This window comes from Borostomias antarcticus (genome assembly GCF_949987555.1).
Source record: "Borostomias antarcticus genome assembly, chromosome: 14".
In the NCBI taxonomy this organism is placed as follows: Eukaryota; Metazoa; Chordata; class Actinopteri; order Stomiiformes; family Stomiidae; genus Borostomias; species Borostomias antarcticus.
In genome coordinates, this window is record NC_140247.1 from 14,397,752 (window position 1) to 14,414,729 (window position 16,978).

General features: G+C 46.2%; 2 protein-coding genes across 3 annotated transcripts; one reads left to right on the plus strand and one right to left on the minus strand.

Annotated features, from left to right (window-relative positions):
- Positions 1-3,596: 3,596 nt before the first annotated feature.
- On the plus strand, positions 3,597-6,793 carry LOC311317425 (keratin, type I cytoskeletal 13-like; the record flags this gene model as incomplete). The annotated part of the gene is made up of 7 exons (XM_084448507.1): positions 3,597-4,100; positions 4,236-4,318; positions 4,516-4,672; positions 4,999-5,160; positions 5,387-5,512; positions 5,749-5,972; positions 6,697-6,793. 7 exons carry the CDS (start codon positions 3,597-3,599, stop codon positions 6,791-6,793), a joined length of 1,353 nt encoding a protein of 450 aa, XP_084304633.1.
- Positions 6,794-12,725: 5,932 nt separating this feature from the next.
- LOC311317654 (uncharacterized protein) lies at positions 12,726-15,882 on the minus strand. 2 transcript variants are annotated; one of them, XM_084448735.1, is made up of 2 exons: positions 15,749-15,882; positions 12,726-14,530 (listed from the first exon to the last, which is right to left on the minus strand). In XM_084448735.1, the coding sequence occupies exon 2, from the start codon at positions 14,378-14,380 to the stop codon at positions 12,869-12,871; it is 1,512 nt and encodes a 503-aa protein (XP_084304861.1). In that variant the 5' UTR covers positions 14,381-14,530; positions 15,749-15,882; the 3' UTR covers positions 12,726-12,868. The 2 variants fall into 2 exon arrangements, with proteins under 2 accessions (XP_084304861.1, XP_084304862.1); XM_084448736.1 differs by lacking the exon at positions 15,749-15,882 and adding an exon at positions 15,079-15,213.
- Positions 15,883-16,978: the final 1,096 nt, after the last annotated feature.

The following is a 16,978-nucleotide window of genomic DNA, read 5'->3' on the forward strand; positions in this document are numbered from 1 at the left end:
ACCAGTACAGCGCTGGTCGGACCAATCAGACGAGGCTCTGCATGACTGCTTCTGCACTACAGATATGGAAATCTTCCAGACCAGTAATGTGAATGACTACATAGAGCACTTAACGGGGTACATAAGCAAATGTATTGATGACGTTGTACCGCGGGTACGGACTTGTCCCAACCAGAAGCCATGGGTAAACGGAAAGGTTAGTGCGCCGCTCAGAGCGCGGACAGCAGCCTTCCAATCCAGAGACACAGGCGAGTACAAGAAAGCCTGGTAGAGCTCAGGAAAACAATAAAAACTACCAAGGGACAATATAGGGAAAAGGTGGAATCCTGTTGCAGTGGCTCCAACACCAGTCACATGTGGAAGGGGGCAAACTTAAGCTCTAGAAGAGAGCGTTGGATAATCAAATGCTGTCTGCAAAGCAGAAAATGCTCCTTCTAGGAGGCAGAAGTGTAAAGTACCGTATCATCCGCATAGAAATGCACCTTACATCCAGTTTCAAAAGAGACAAGTATTGTTAATATACAATGTGAAGAGTAAAGGTCCTAAAACTGAGCCCTGTGGTACACCTTTAGTAACCTAGACCCTGGAGTAGATTGAATTGAGTCAGCAACAATACATTGTGTTCTATTTGAAAGATAGCTTCAAGCTACAATCCACTGGCAGGTGTTCTGATCAAAGCTGAGAGGCTAGTTTATGAAAATTGAGTGGTCAACTGTATCAAAGGCTTTACATAGGTCAATAAATAGGGCAGCACAGTGTTTCCCATTGTCAAGAACATATACAATATCATTTTCAACAAGACATGCAGCTGATAATGTACTGTATGCATGCCAAAACTCACATCCTGGTACATTTCTTAGAGATCTCAAACACATACAGTACATCCGAATGTACCTTGTTCTGAACACATAACACATAGAGACATTTACCGTGGAGCAAGGATATCTGAAGAGCAAGAATATCAAGAGTGAGTTTCACTTCTTAGTGTTACATTTTAATAGCACACAGACAGAGCAATGAAACCAGTAGGCCTCAGGGTTTTCACATTAAAGTACTGTTAATCCAAAATCACGACGGGAGGAGTGTCATATCACTGACACACCTTCCACCATTCGTTTCCACTATGAGGGACTTTATCACACAGTAAGTGTCAGAAAGAGATGAGGGTTAATTATCTTTGAACTTTAGAGAGGTCCGTGTCAGCAGATCAGGGTGCTGTTTTTGTGAGTTATTTTCATTGAATCTCTTTCCATTGAGTTGCTGCTGCTCGTCTTTTAACTGGAGCACATAAGAGAGAGCACATAACACCGATTCTGCCCTCTCTCCACTGGCCGCCTGTGCACTTTAGAGGTCATTTTAAGATTATTTTATTTGTTTTTAAACCTTTAAATCTTTAATCTCGCCCCGCCTTACCTATCTGAGCTGCTTCATCCCTACGCTCCTGCTCGGAGCCTCAGGTCAGATGATCAGCTGCTCCTGGAGGTACCGAGGTCGAAGCTCAGAGGTCAGCTGATCAGCTGCTCCTGGAGGTACCGAGGTTGAAGCTCAGAGGTCAGCTGATCAGCTGCTCCTGGAGGTACCGAGGTCGAAGCGGAAGCTCAGAGGGGATAGAGCCTTTTCAGTTGCTCCCAAATTATGGAACGTCCTACCTTTGCACATTAGACAGGCCTCCTCACTGTCCGTTTGTAAAACTACTCTTAAAACCCATTTTCATTCCTTGGCTTTCATCCCAGCAATGAGACTTTGCTCTTGTTTTATTTTGTTTTAATTGTTCCATTACTCATGTACAGCACTTTGTTTCTGCTGTGGTTGTTTTTAAAGTGCTCTGTAAATAAAGTTGAGTTGAGTTGAGAATCAGAATTTGCATACGAGATGTCTCGCCAAAACATGAACTGGACTATGATCTGTATAAATATGTATAATACTATACAATATAAAAGCCTTTATACACACTTGTATGTATGTATGTATGTATGTATGTATGTATGTATGTATGTATGTATGTATGCATGTATGTATGCTATGGATCAATGGATCTCTAGTGTATATATCGCTCATAAACACCATAAACTCTTGTTTCAGTGACCACTCCATAGTCCATTCACTTTATTCACGCAGCTGCGAGCAATTATCAGACTTTCTCAAAAGTGCTAGTTTTGTCAACTTTTTGATCTGAACCATAGTATATGATCATAAGTAACCTTAAAACAGGGATAAACATGCATTTTCCCTTTACTACTCCTTTAAGCTTGTTAAGCTTAGCTTTCTGACATGATTTCCCCTCCTATTATTAGCTTGATTAAAACATTAGACGGTTAAAAAAAAAAATCACTTATCACGCTAATTTATTTCAGGAATTAAATAGCCTACATTTAACATATTACACAATGCATTTAGTTTGATTAACTCTTTCACACATGGGTGATGAAGGCTTTCATGTAGGATCTATATTATCTGCTTGTCATGACAAACTGGGGATTCGACCATAAAGTGCCCAAGGGCTCCAGTATCAAAATGTCATCTAATTCTTTCTCAACAATTAAAATGTCATGGCTAACAGTTTCATTTCGCAGTGATTGACATTACTGTCAGAGTTATATTAAATCATATAGTTATAATGACATGGATGACTTAAACCGGTTTCCTAAGTGTGAACAAGCACGCATGTCTTTCCATAGCATAATAGGGTGAGTCCTCCTCTCTCCACTCTCTCCTCTCCAATCAGAGCAGAAAGATAGCAGACTCCATCACCATGACCTCCTCCAATATTCACAAACCTCACATGGGAATTAACGGGAATTAATGGGAATAAACTGGAAAAAAGAATTTAGCCCTGTTAATTCTCCAGTTTGTGAATATTCTTAGAATTTTCTAGAATTCCGAGAATTTTTTCCACCTAACAGAATAAGTAAGACCTTTTGTGATACATACTGTCCTACACAGTACAGTATGTCCCTGTATGAATTATAACAATGTAATATAACGTAATTCCAGCATATTTGACTGTAACTATGTCCACATGTCCTCCCCATTAAAACAAACAAGTGTACAATGGCTTAAATAACTACATCTGGTCAGAAAAACAATGGCCATTAATGAATGATACTGATATAATGTGAGAGGCTATAATTAATTTGACATATATATGTATGAATTAAGTCAAAATGACCCAACACAACAAGGGTGTCAGAGTAAACAGAACATTTTTTAGGGACAGCCCATTGTGGAAATTGTATCATAATAGGAAAAGTAACAATTTAAAATACAATCTGTGTTGAGTTTGTAAACCATGATGAAATCTTACTGTAGGCTGGAGCCTGCTCACATGAGCTGCTACATTACCCTCCTCTTACCTGTGGTTTCAACCCGAACCTGAAGGTATGATAAAGAAATCATTATGTTATTAAACTGCTTCCCTCTGTACTTAAAAAATTATGTGTGAGCACGCCCGACCTTTGAAGGGATTGTTATCATGCCATTTGAATCCATGGTCAAAACATCATAATTCTTCTGACACAGTATAAAAAGGGAGGGGAGCCCTCCCTCGTCACTCTCTCATCTCCAGACTGCACAGGAAGACAGCAAACTCAATCGCCATGACCTCCTTCTCCAGCAGCAGCTTCAGGTCCTCTGGGGGAGCCATGATGGGCTCATCTATGGGCTCCTCCCGCTTCTCCATGTCTGGTGGAGGCGGAGGTGGCATCAGCCTGGGGGGCATGAGGGCCGGCAGTGTGTACGGGGGTGCCGGGGGCTCTGGTGTGCGCATCTCCAGTGCCTCCAGGTCCTTCTCTGCCGGCGGTGGAGGTGGTTTTGGCTTCGGTGGCGGTGCTGGCTTTGGTGGCCGAGCCGGCTTTGGTGGCGGAGCTGGCGGTGGCTTTGCCATGATGAGTATGGGAGGGGGAGGTGTCATCGGCAATGAGAAGTTCACCATGCAGAACCTGAACGACCGTCTGGCCACCTACCTGGTGAAGGTGAGCGCTCTGGAGAAGGCCAACGCAGAGCTGGAGCTGAAGATCCGCCAGTTTCTGCAGAGCAAGCTCCAGCCCACTGCTCACGACTTCAGCGGTTTCCAGGTCACCATCAGCGACCTCCAACTCAAGGTAATGTCAGTTTATCTTTTACCTTATCATGCTACATATTGATTAACTGTTGTTATTATTCAGTCCTCTATGCAAATAATTTCAGCACATAAGATAATGTTTATTTCTTAAACCTAATGTGTTTTTTTTGTTCAGTACCAAAACACCCTGCGCATGAATGGTCTTGTCCATCTAAGCATTGACAACGCCAGACTCGCTGTCGAAGATTTCAGGGCGAAGTGAGTTACCAGCTGTCATTTCTGCACAGACACAGAATTCTAATCTGCATATTACTCTCTGTCAGTATATGATTCTAGAATGAGATTATGTCAGTGCAGAAGGTTAAACACAATGGAACCGGAAGGGAACCATTCAGCAACCCAACAAAGCCTTATGAATCCCTGGTTTGTGAGTTCTGCCTTATCTCGTGATGCAGGTATGAGAACGAGCTGGCTATGAGGCTTTCTGTGGAGGCTGACATGGCTGGGTTGAAGAGGGTTCTGGATGACCTGCTCATGTCCAAGAAAGACCTGGCCATGCGTGTCGAAGGGTTGCAGGAGGAGTTGGTCTACCTCAAGAAAAACCACGCAGAGGTACTTATCTGTGCTTAACATCAGACTGATTTGTCATGCAAAACCACAACCGTAGCAGAATAAGCAATATTACAGCCTGGGCATTTCCACATTTTGGATAAAATGTGTACTACTGCACTATGCATCACCATACATGTACAGAAGTGCTATGTCGTGCAAATTCAACCCATTACATCAGCCAAAGCCTTCCGAGTTGCATTTTCAACCATTTTCAACCATTCAACCTAAACATTTGAGCCTGGTACGCCAGGTAGACCTCAGAACACCGAATTCAAGCTGCAATGTATAAGTCGTGACCCAGATGCCCCGTCTGCGTTGTCTTCCAGGAGCTGCACATCCTCCGCGCCCATGTGGGCAACGAGGTCAACGTGGAGGTGGACGCTGCACCTCAGCAAGACCTCCTCAAGGTCATGGCTGACATCCGTGAACACTACGAGGCCGTCTCCGCCAAGAACCAGAGAGACGTGGAGGGCTGGTTCCAGGCAAAGGTGGGCAGTTTTGTTTTGTTTCTGATTGTCTAAAAATAAAACTTAAATACTCAATGTGCCCGTATTCATTTTGGATAACTGCAAATCAACTATAGATTGAAATACTATTAAAAATAAACAATATTATTGATGATTATCATACAATATTGCACACTCGAGTGTGCAATACCTCCATGTTTTTTTTAACCCTTTCCCCGATCTTGTGGCTGGTCTGTTTCTCCTGCAGACAGAGAGCCTGAACAAGGAAGTCGTCACACAGACCACCGTCCTGCAGACGTCCAAGTCAGAGATCTCCGTGGTCAAAAGCACCATGCAGGCTCTGCAGATCGAGCTGCAGTCCTTAATCAGCATGGTAAGAACTGGACATGCAACCCCCAACACATCTCTGATCTCTATGTTTTGAAGTGAAGGAACTACAGTGATAGAGGTGGGACAATGTGTTGCACTGTGATCTTCCACGACTGTAACGACGACCAATGACGGTGTCAGTATCACACCTTCTCCTAGGCCCAGCCTCAGATCATGTAGTGCTGTGATCACTCCTCAGACAATGGTCACCATCTTTCTTTCCACTCTTCTCCTCCGCAGAACGCCTCCCTGGAGGGCACCCTGTCCGAGACGCAGAGCTGCTTCTCCATGCAGCTGTCGAGTTTCCAGATGCAGGTGAGCAGCATGGAGGAGCAGCTGGTGCAGCTCAGAGCAGACCTGGAGCGCCAGGGAGCAGAGTACAAGATGCTGCTGGACATCAAGACCAGGCTGGAGATTGAGATCGCTGAGTACAGGAGGCTGCTGGATGGAGAAGGCTCTGGCAGGTGAGACCGACATCTAAGTGGAAGGTTCCTTTAAGGTGTTAAAAGGTTTCTATGCGCCCATTAAGAACCTGCAAAATCCTTCCTTCCTTCCTCCCTTCCTTCCTTCCTTCCTTCCTTCCTTCCTTCCTTCCTTCCTTCCTTCCTTCCTTCCTTCCTTCCTTCCTTCCTTCCTTCCTTCCTTCCTTCCTTCCTTCCTTTCCTTCCTTCCTTCCTTCCTTCCTTCCTTCCTTCCTTCCTTCCTTCTGCTCTGATATAACATAATTGGATAGGTGAAGGCATATCCTCTACACAACTGAGTGATTTTCCAAGAAAGGGATGCAGAAAGGATGCTATTGTAGAGAATTCAGATGAGGCCCAGTAGAGGAGGAGTTAATTCTTTCTTCTTCTGCTCCCAAAACAGTACCCACTTTTTCTATGTAATCACTATGTGATCTCATATTTCTACATCATGCTGTCTACAAGGGCTCACTATACGAGACCCTGATGTGGAGCCTTGTTAAGAGTACATTTTGATGCGACAATAGAAGAATGTTCAAGACAGAACCAACACTTTCCGAAATGTCCATCCGGTTCTGTTTCTTCCTGAACTGAAATGTGCTCTCTCTGGGAACTCTATTCAGAGGGTCCTTCTACTGTCACGAATGGTCCTGTTAATACCACTCATTTTAGATTATTTAGTGTGTGTGTGTTTTCTGATTTCGTTGTTTTCTGATTTCCTCTGCAGCAAGTCCTCCTCTTCGTCCAGCATGACGGTCACCAAAGTGGTGACCGGGGGGTCGATGTCCTCGTCTTCATCCACATCCTTCTCTCAACACTTCTGAGCACCTGTGCGTGTCGGGGGCCTTGTGGCTGTTTATATAACCCTCCTCTGCACCCCCCCCCCCACTGGAGGCTTTCAGCAATAAAACAGGAGTCTAAAACACTATTTGTGTTTCAGTTTGCACAGTATAGCGCCGCCCTGGTGGGCAAATACTGGGCGAAAAGGGTCTGTATCTGGGAATATCCAAAATTTGATATTTGTCATATCGGAGCATACCAGAACTCCGGAATTGGAACATATTGGTATGTAGTGTGTTAAGACTACATAGTATTCTAGTATTCAGATATTCAAAATATCATCAATATTACACAGTCCTAACGCACAGCGACACCAACAGGGAGGGAAGGGACGGCCGGGGACAGACCGTAGAGGACAGCTGGAGGACGGCTGGAGAGGGACAGGGGAGGGGTCTAGAGGGGGAACAGAGGGACCAGAGCGGGAACTCAAGACTCGAGGGGTAACTACAGGGGGACCAGAGAGGGACTAAGGACTTGAGGGGTAACTACAGGGGGACCAGAGAGGGACTAAGGACTAGAGGGGTAACTACAGGAGGATCAGAGAGGGAACTAGCAGGCCTAAACGGGGAACTAAGGATTAGGAAGACTGGAACCGGGACAGAAGCTGCGGATACAACGAAAACAGACAAAACAAGTGATTACATGAGGCTCAGGAGTCGAGGATCAGGCGTTGAAGTCCAGGGTCACACGTTCACCACGTCACACCATTCACATGACATTTTACTTCATGCAACAACAAAAAAATTCTAATGCACTTCAGTAATCATAGCAAATAGAGTAACTTTGTTACTGTGTAATGTCTTTCAAGTCAGTGGGATTTGTGTGTGCCACAGATAAATGTCAGGCGCTCCTCTGGGGTTTGACCTTTTCAAAGCTGTCTGGCAGGTGAAATTACACTCCGGGAGTACGACATGAGAGAACAGTTCAGACATGTTAGAGGTATAACATTTCACAGTTGAAACAGCATTAGCACAGCTCTAAGTGTCACTCTATTAAAATAACTTCTGTCCCAAACGTCTGGCTAGGCCCCAATCTAAATGTCAAATCGAAGACTCTTTTCGGGATTTTACACGTAGGACATCCTAACACACACACACACACACGCACACACACACGCACACACGCACACACACACACACACACACACACACACACACACACACACACACAGGCTTCTGGAAAAGGCTGCTAGGAGCATCAATTAGCCAAAAGGTTAGTTTTATTAAGATAAGATGCACTATTATAGTCTGAGTGAAGATGGCTTCTGGCAGAAAGGAACACCTGAACCGCTCTGTTTTGCACCTGGGTGGGATGAGCCTGTGGCTGAAGGTACTCCCCATCTGCCACAGCCCGTCATGGAGGAGATGGGAGAGGTTATCCGGTTGACTGAAAGCTGCCTCTCTGTGTCTTGGTCCTGGATCATGATGGTACAGTAGCCTACTAATATAAAAAAAAACTACAGTTTTGGAGTCTTCAGTGTTACAGCTACAGTTTCGGAGAGGACCAATATAAAGCCCCTACAGCCGATGAGACTGAGTTTAATGTCAAACAAAACTCACAGCCTGCACAATTAGCAAAAGTGCAGTAGAAAGTGATTCATAGTTGCTTTCATATTTCATGTTTACCCGAGGGGCTCATTACCTCTAGCACACACATAACTGTACACTTATTTAATTCTCTCTCTCTCTCTCTCTCTCTCTCTCTCTCTCTCTCGCTCTCTCTCACACACACACACACACACAGAAAGACACACACAAACACACATTGTGCAAGTGCTATTGTGAGCACCAGGTCACTGGCGACAAGATGATGGTTCCAGTACCTGGTTATTCAAGTACTGTACGTTTTCCCTGCAAGCTGTAAGCAAAACATAACTGTCAAGAACTGTTGGGAAATCAAACTCTATGTGCCAAAAAGAGCCACATTATGTGCCAAAAAAGTGATTGACATGAACTCATGTGATTACAGGCAAATTCAGTTGATCTGTGAAACAATCCATCATCAAAGTTGGCTGCTGTTCCCCTGTACATGCCTTCTGTGACCCCCAAGCCTCAAACTCCTTATAAGACGGAGACAAGTCCTCCTCTACCCTTCACTCTCTCATCTCCAGAGCAGGAAGACAACAAACTCCATCGCCATGACCTCCTTCTCAAGCAGTAGCTTCAGGTCCTCTGGGGGAGCCATGATGGGCTCAGCTACGGGCTCCTCCCACTTCTCCATGTCTGGTGGAGGCAGGACTTAATCCTAGTCAAATTCCTAGTATGAGTGAACCATATACAGTACATGGCAATAAACAGATCTTGAGTCTTGAGTGAAGTGAGCTGCATCAAACAGGCAAACGGGGTCTGATGAGTTGGTGTAGATCACCCCCTGCTGGTATACTTGATAATAGCAGATAAAAGATCCGAAGAGGACCCAACATGTTACAAATATAATACTTCATTTTAAGCTGCATATTTAGTAGAGAAAAACGTATATTTCCTTAAAAATTTCAATTCTGCTACCTTTGTCACATACACACACATTTCTTCACAAGAATGACAGCATTGGCATGATCATCAATGCCAGCAATTTTATATATATATATATATAGATAGAGAGAGAGAGAGAGAGAGAGAGAGAGAGAGAGAGAGAGGGAGAGAGAGAGAGAGAGAGAGAGAGAGAGAGAGAGAGAGAGGGTGGCCCAGCTATAAAACTCCCTTGCCCTAGAATGAGAATGGGCAGTCTGGGGCACTGGGGCAGTCTATGGGGCAGTCTGTGGGGCACTGGGGAAGTCTATGGGGCAGTCTGGGGGGCAGTCTGTGGGGCACTGGGGCAGTCTATGGGGCAGTCTGTGGGGCAGTCTGTGGGGCACTGGGGCAGTCTATGGGGCAGTCTATGGGGCAGTCTGTGGGGCAGTCTATGGGGCAGTTTGTGGAGGCTGACATCGCTGGGCTGAGGAGGGCTCTGGATGAGCTGACCGTGGGCCAGAAGGACCTGACCGCGCAGATCAAGGGGCTGAACGAGGAGCTGGCCTGCCTGAAGGAGAACCAGGAGGAGGTGGGTTATTATTCTAGCACGGGACCAGCCCTGTGAGGGTAGGAACAACTCCCCTTACAAATACTTCAAACAACCCTTGAAGTAATAGCTTTGCAGTTCAAATGGAACCAGTGGGATGATGTCATAGACAGTCTGTACAGATTATAGAATCTACTGTACCTCAAGTCTTCATAATAATAATACATGGTAAATGGACTGCATTTATAGCGTATTTATCCAAAGCGCTTTACAATGGCCTCTCATTCACACACACATTCACACACCAGTGGCGGCAGCTGCCGTGCTAGGCGCTAGCCTGCTCATTGGGAGCAATTTGGAGAACCGCAGAGAGCTGGAGATTTGGATCCAGGCCAAGGTCAACGACACACCATAATGTTGACTGTCTGCTGACGTTGAGCAGTTACTGTCGTTTTATAACAGGTACTGCTGGTTTTAGGGTTGGGGATCTTGCATGCATGGGCCATGTACAAAAGTACATGTGATAAATACAATAGGGAACCATTTCTAGAATAGAATAGAATGGTGTCATTTTCATTAACCTTTATTTAATCAGGTTTAGACCCATTGAGATTAAAATCTTTTTCAAGGGCAGCCTGGCCAGGAATGGCAGCAGTACAGACAGTTAAAATTAAAAAACATTAAAAACAATAGATCAACTCAAAAGAGCCATACAGTGAAAGTGCAGGGAAGCCACACAATCCCATTTCAACTAACACAATTACAATTATCTATGGAGTCCTTTTCTATAGATTTCACCTTGCCTTTAAATTCATTTAGATTGACTACTGTAGATCCTGGAGTTAAATTTCATTTTGCAGGCTATTCCATGCAGATGGTGCAGAAAACATAAAGGCCTTCTTTCCCAACTGGATGAGCCCAGGTCCAAATTAGCAGAACCAGAACTGTCGTCTCTCGACCCCCAGAGTGAGGCGCTGAGCGAGGCAGCGGTGACATGCGACACCCTGGCGTCCTCCGGTACCGGGGTCAAGGGGGTGAAGAGCACTGTGCCCGGCCTGCAGATCCAGAGCGCCAAACGCCCCGGGGGGTTCTGAGGGCCCCCTGGGGGACTGCTGATGTGAATATCAGCATTCTGAGGCGTTACAGAGGTGTTTGGTCAGATGAATTACGGTCTCGTGTGATGATGAGTTAACTTTTCAGAGACAAACATACCTTGGCTTTACCGAGCTATAACGCAGCAGTGGGGGGGGGGGGGGATTCGGACATCATCAGTGGTGTAGTGGAGGATATATGGAGGTATACAGAGTATACCCACTTCTTTATCCATGGACACACAGTATATCCACCTCTTTAACCACGTCTAATGTAAATAGGCTACTGTACCCTTGCAATTTAGCCCTTGGAGTATACCCACTTCTTCAGTTGTGTCTTAAATTATATATTTTGCAGTGTATATATCGTCCATCATCCACATTTAAAAGATGGAAATTGACTAGTCCAGACAGCTAAGCACAGGAACGTTGATGAATAGATGATTGTAGGCGGTAGCGCAGTCCTTTAGCGGGGCTCAGCTACCACTGGGCACGCAGATTTAAGCCGTTTTAGAATGGAATGTTGGTTTTGAAACGGCCCTCTCCATTCTAAAACTAGTTCTTCTCAAGGAGCTGGTGACGAATCTTCAAAACTCCAGTTTTAGTAACATTGTTGAAGCTACAAACATTCTTAAACTGAATACAACAGCTAGCTGTCACATACTCAGACTGACTGTCCAGGGATTACAGATGAAAACTAGCCTTCTTGGCCAATTCTGGTACAGTATATTCTTTAATGTACACAGTCCCTGCCAAATAAACAAAAAAAACTAAACACGTATTTGTCACTTCTGAATGTCAACATCATCTTTGTCATCATCAAGCATCACAAGTTTTGTGCAAATTGTGGAGAAAAAGGTGGATGACCGGATGATAACAGACACCGATCAGGACACCTGGAACAGGAAACATCACAGCGTAGACCGTTAGATTACTATCCAACTTCATTCAGTTAGATTTTAAGCCCAGAGATAAATGGGCCCCTTTTTTGACATTTGACACACACACACACATACATATATAAGGAATTAAGTGATAGCCTATGCAATGAGGGTGTGGTTTTCTTTTCTTGAAATGGCTTGTGAAACCATCCTGATCAGGATGGCTACCTGATGAGTTTTTGCATTAGATTTACATTAGTCATGCATGTAAATGACTTACAATTGCATTAAACGTAGGAAGTCAGTGTACTACTACTCGCCAGAACTCACAAGCGCATCTCCTTTTTAAAACTAACTATAAGTAACTAAGAGCATAATCTAGTGCTGAATCCAAAGTGAATGAGTAGCAAAATATAAATACAATAGGCGCTTTAAGAGGTTTTTCAAACAGGAAATTCAGCCATTCCGTTATATCGCACACCCATTCTGCGTCGCACAGTAACACGACCAAAGAAAACAGATTGTGTCCGTTACAGGCTAACGGCTAACTTGTCTCCATGATGCTCCACAGGCCGACTCGTTACCGAGCGTGGCTGTTATGATGAGCCTAGAGGAAGCGCGCTCCGAGGCCAATTTATGACGATGATCTGTGCCTAAGGACGCCAGGACACACGAGAGGAGGCATATGGGTGTTACATTAGTTTCTTTAATAATTCTTTTCCAGTACATGGTTTAGGAATTACATGTTATCAATAAATGTGTACACAGTGAGTGACTGACTGGAGGATAAGAGACTGGAATGACCCTCACTACAAACACAGATCAGAGACGTGATATAAAGTTGTTCTACAAGACCCTAAGTAACTTCACTTATCCCAACATACATCCAGACACTTGCATAATAGCAAATCAGTCACAAGTGGACCCACCCCCCCGCCCCCCCCAAAGTACATAATGCAAAAAAGAGCACAATAGGTATGAAAAAACGTAAGAAAAAAGTGTAAGGAAAAACATATATATTTATATATAGTATTTATAAAAAAGAGGGAATAATACTTTGAGAGGTTAAAAGGTTTTTTTTTTTCTTTCTTTAGCTACTATCGTTACTGCGAGTGCTGCTGCTGCTACTGCTGCTGCTCGTGTCCGCTCTCTCTCGTTTGTGGATCTGCTCGTGTGCTTTGAGGTGGCCTGACTGGCTGAAGTTCTTGCCGCACTGGGGGCAGACAAATGGGCGCTCCCCAGAGTGGATCTGCTGGTGTGCTTTAAGGTGTCCCAGGCGGCCGAAGCTCTTGCCGCACTGCGTGCAGCCGAACGGCCTCTCGCCCGTGTGGATCTTCTCGTGCGTCTTGAGCACACCGCAGTTGCTGAAAGTCTTGCCGCACTGGGAGCAGCTGTAGGGCTTCTCTCCCGTGTGGATCTGCAGGTGGTTGCGGTAGCTCATCTCCTTGGTGAAGCTCTTGCCGCAGTGCTGGCAGCAAAATGGCCGCTCGCCCGTGTGGCTGAGCTGGTGGGCCTTCAGCTCCTTGGACTGGCCGAAGTTCTTCCCGCACTGGAGGCAGCAGAAGGGCTTCTCCCCCGTGTGGAGCCTCTGATGCGAGCGGAGGTCGTCTGCTTTGGTGAAGCCCTTGGGGCAGTGTGCGCAGGTGTAGGGTTTCTGACCCGTGTGGATGAGCTGGTGCCGCTTGAGGTTGCCCGCCTGGCCGAAGCTTTTCCCGCATTGCGAGCACGTATACGGCCTCTCTCCCGTGTGGATGCGCTGGTGCGTCTTCAGGTTCCCCAGGGTGCTGAAGTTCTTGCCGCACTGGACGCAGGAGAACGGCTTCTCGCCGGCGAGGTTGCGCGGCTTCCGCTGGCCGGCGCCGTGGCCCTTGGCGCCGGCGTGGACGGAGGAGGAGCCGCCGTTTTGCTTGCCCTCCTGGGCGGGCTGCAGCTCGAAGAGGCCGCCGGCGAAGTCGGGCTCCTGCTTTACCATGCCGTCCATGAGCCCGTCCGGCCGCAGCTTGTTCAGCTCGGACCGCAGCTCCGCCATGTGGATGGACTCCAGGCTCATCTCCGAGCGCAGGTGGCTGGACATCAGGTTGGGCTCGTACTCCGTCTTGATGGCGCCCAGCTCCGTGGTGTAGTAGCACTGCAGGTCGGCGTGCTGCTCCGACTTGATGTACTCCAGGCTGTCCGACACGTGAGTGATGTAGTCGAACACCAGGCTGGGCTCGTAGTGGGACTTGTAGTCCAGCTCGGTGCTGTGGAATGAGTGGAGGTCCCCGTGGTGCTCGGACTTGATGTAGTCCAGGCCGCTGATCTCCATCTTGATCTGCTCGTGGCCCAGCTCGGCGGTGCTGAGCGGCTGGATCTCGGACAGGTCCACAGTGCGGACGGGGTCCAGGTCGGGCTCGGTCTTGACGCACGGCAGCATGGCCATGGGCTCGGCGATCTCCAGCGTGCCGAGCGTGGGCGTGCCGCAGTCCGAGGAGAGCAGGACCAGGCTGGTGGGCGTGGTGCTGCACTCGGGCCGCAGGGGGTCCAGTGGCGGCGGCGGCGAGCCGCAGTCGGACGCCAGGGCGCCCAGCCCCAGGGAGATGCACTCCGTCTCCAACTCTGCCATGGCCACAGAGTCCAAAACCCCCGCACTCCACCCGATTCCGTTCTGTGAGAAACACACCACCGGCCCTGAGCCCTTGGGAGGGGTGGGTCCCCCTGACAACAGCCAAGCCTTCTTCTCCTGGGTTAGGACGAACACAGCTCGGCAAAGGCCCTGGGAGAACACACAAGGGGACTCGGTTTGTTTTACGCATTACACGTTAGCCAACACCTGCTTCTCATTCTGATAACATACAATGGGAGAAGTCGTTGGGTTGAGAGAGAGAGAGAGAAAAAAAACAACACCATAACTGATTTGAGATTAGGGCTTGGATTTGGAGCGATGTCAGAAAAAACAAGCAGATGACAGAGAAAACGGCACATATAAAGCGGTGTGTATGGAACCTTTTATTTATTCTACGGACATGTGAGACAGAAAAAGTGCTGAGCACAGTTGAAAAAGGGACCAACACACGCATGATTGAAAAGTTTTCCTAAACTTGCACCAACTGGCCTACGCACTCTGTTTAGTCAAGTTTGCATCATTAACAACTTTACAACAACAACAAAAACTTCGCCAGCCTCCTAGCAAACTTCTCCAACTCTCACGAATCTCGGTCATGATGTTGCCATTACAAATACCTTAACATTACGAATCGCGGAGCGGTTTCCATATCAAATAGCAGGTAATTGAGCGACTTTAACGCACTGAGCTAAAGTTACCTGTTATTCTGGCCAGCTAGGTGTCCTTCCGTCCATATTCGCCATGCACAGTATGGACTTCTAGTTGGCTGCGAGAAACTGGCGGTGATTTTTTCAACCCCGTCTCGGTATGAGGATGTGTGTGCATGAATAAATTCGAGCTAGCGCTACTTGTTTGTGTGCCAGGGAGAAGTTTTCATTGAGATGAAGATGCCCAAAACTCTTTCAATATCGTTAACGGGTAGTTATTTACAAAGCGTTTCTCCACTAGAATTTCGGATGTACAAAGACAGGGCAAGATGCCATGTCTAGCTAGCTGGCTAGCCAGTGGCCATCTTGTCTATCGCTCGATTCTGCTTGCATGCTAGCAAGCTATATGGCTACCTAGCGAACTAGCCTAGCATCCAGCTCCCTGTCAAGCAAGGTAGCAAAGCTAAGCTAACCTCAGCGTAAAGAAAGAAAGTCAGACAGACAGACGGGGATGCCGTGCATCTACTTTCTCTAACCTTACTTCCAAGTTTTGCAGCGTAAGCACCTCACCTGCTCGCTTTGCAATGAAACAAAGAAAGTGTGTCAAATTATGAAATGTGTTGTCGGCCATGCACATGCACTAGCTGACGGTATTGTGGAAGATGTGGAAAAAGGAGGAAACCAATAGAAAAATAGCAAGCTAGCGTTAACGTAAATCTACCTGCTGTTTCTCCGGTTCATGATGGCTTTTTTAGCCGTCGGCTCGCTGTCACCACTGGGCTGTTCACCCGACCGGACCCGCCACGTCCCACCTCCTCGACCAAACAACCCCGCAGCCTCGGTTCCCTTCTTTCTCTCTCTCCCTCTCTCCTCTCCTCCCTCAATCATTGACTAATTCCGCTTCGTTTTCACTCCCTTTTTTCGCTTTCCTCGGTGTTTCTGCCCGTGCACTTCCGTCGTCAGATCATAGCCGGGTGCGCGCGCAGCACCGTACATTCATCTCGCATCACTTCTCATCACATCTGGGCGCGCGGCTCGGAGCACCGGATCGGTCTTGCCTTGTCTTAAAAACGAATTTAAAAACTATTTAGCCTCCATAAAGGTGCTATTCAAGAAAAGTCTATTTGTGAATTATATGAAGTCGTGTCTAAGTCTCCTGTATTGTGAGAGATTCCCTGTTCTTCAAATTCTTGGTTTTGTCACCCTGTGTTCAGTGTGCAGATGTTAACCCCCCCCCTTAAAATATGTGAGTATGTTTATAACCGTTTTTTATTTAGAGTTCAGTGTTTGTGTATGTATGCATTTTTTTCTTTCCATAGTTGAGTTTGTAAATTGAAAATGTTTCCATTTAAAATAAACACGTCAAGCTGCACCGATAAATAAATAAATAGAAACTGGATCGTCTTTGGGTGTTTAAACGCGGCCCTATAAACCACAATATTGTCTAAATATTAAGCAAACTCCGCAGGGATTAAACCGTTAGGCTACTGGCTGCAACGCCAGACACAATTTTGCCCCCTATTCAAATAATTACAGAGATGTAATAGAAAATCTCTGCTGTTTAGCCTACATAGTTTAGAAATATATGTCATTGTAAACTAGGCTACTTATTGTAAACTAGGCTACTCATTAACAAAAAGTAAAGAAAAAAAGTGATAAATGGACTGCACTTATATATAGTAGCACTTTTATCCAAATCGCTCTACAATGGATGTAAAGTGAACTCACTAGCGACTGGATTGGTGACAGCTGTTTACAGAGGCACGATTTCAACTCTCCGTGTTAGAGATGACATCAAGCAAAAGGCAGGCAGGAAGGATGTGATCTATCAACGAGGCCTGTGTGTCAGGACCCCTAAGGACACTGGACTCTGGTTCTCTGTTACCTCTTCACGATGTCAGTTCCTGTCAGAGAGAGACTCTGACTAGAAAGGCCCTGCACAGAACTAGAT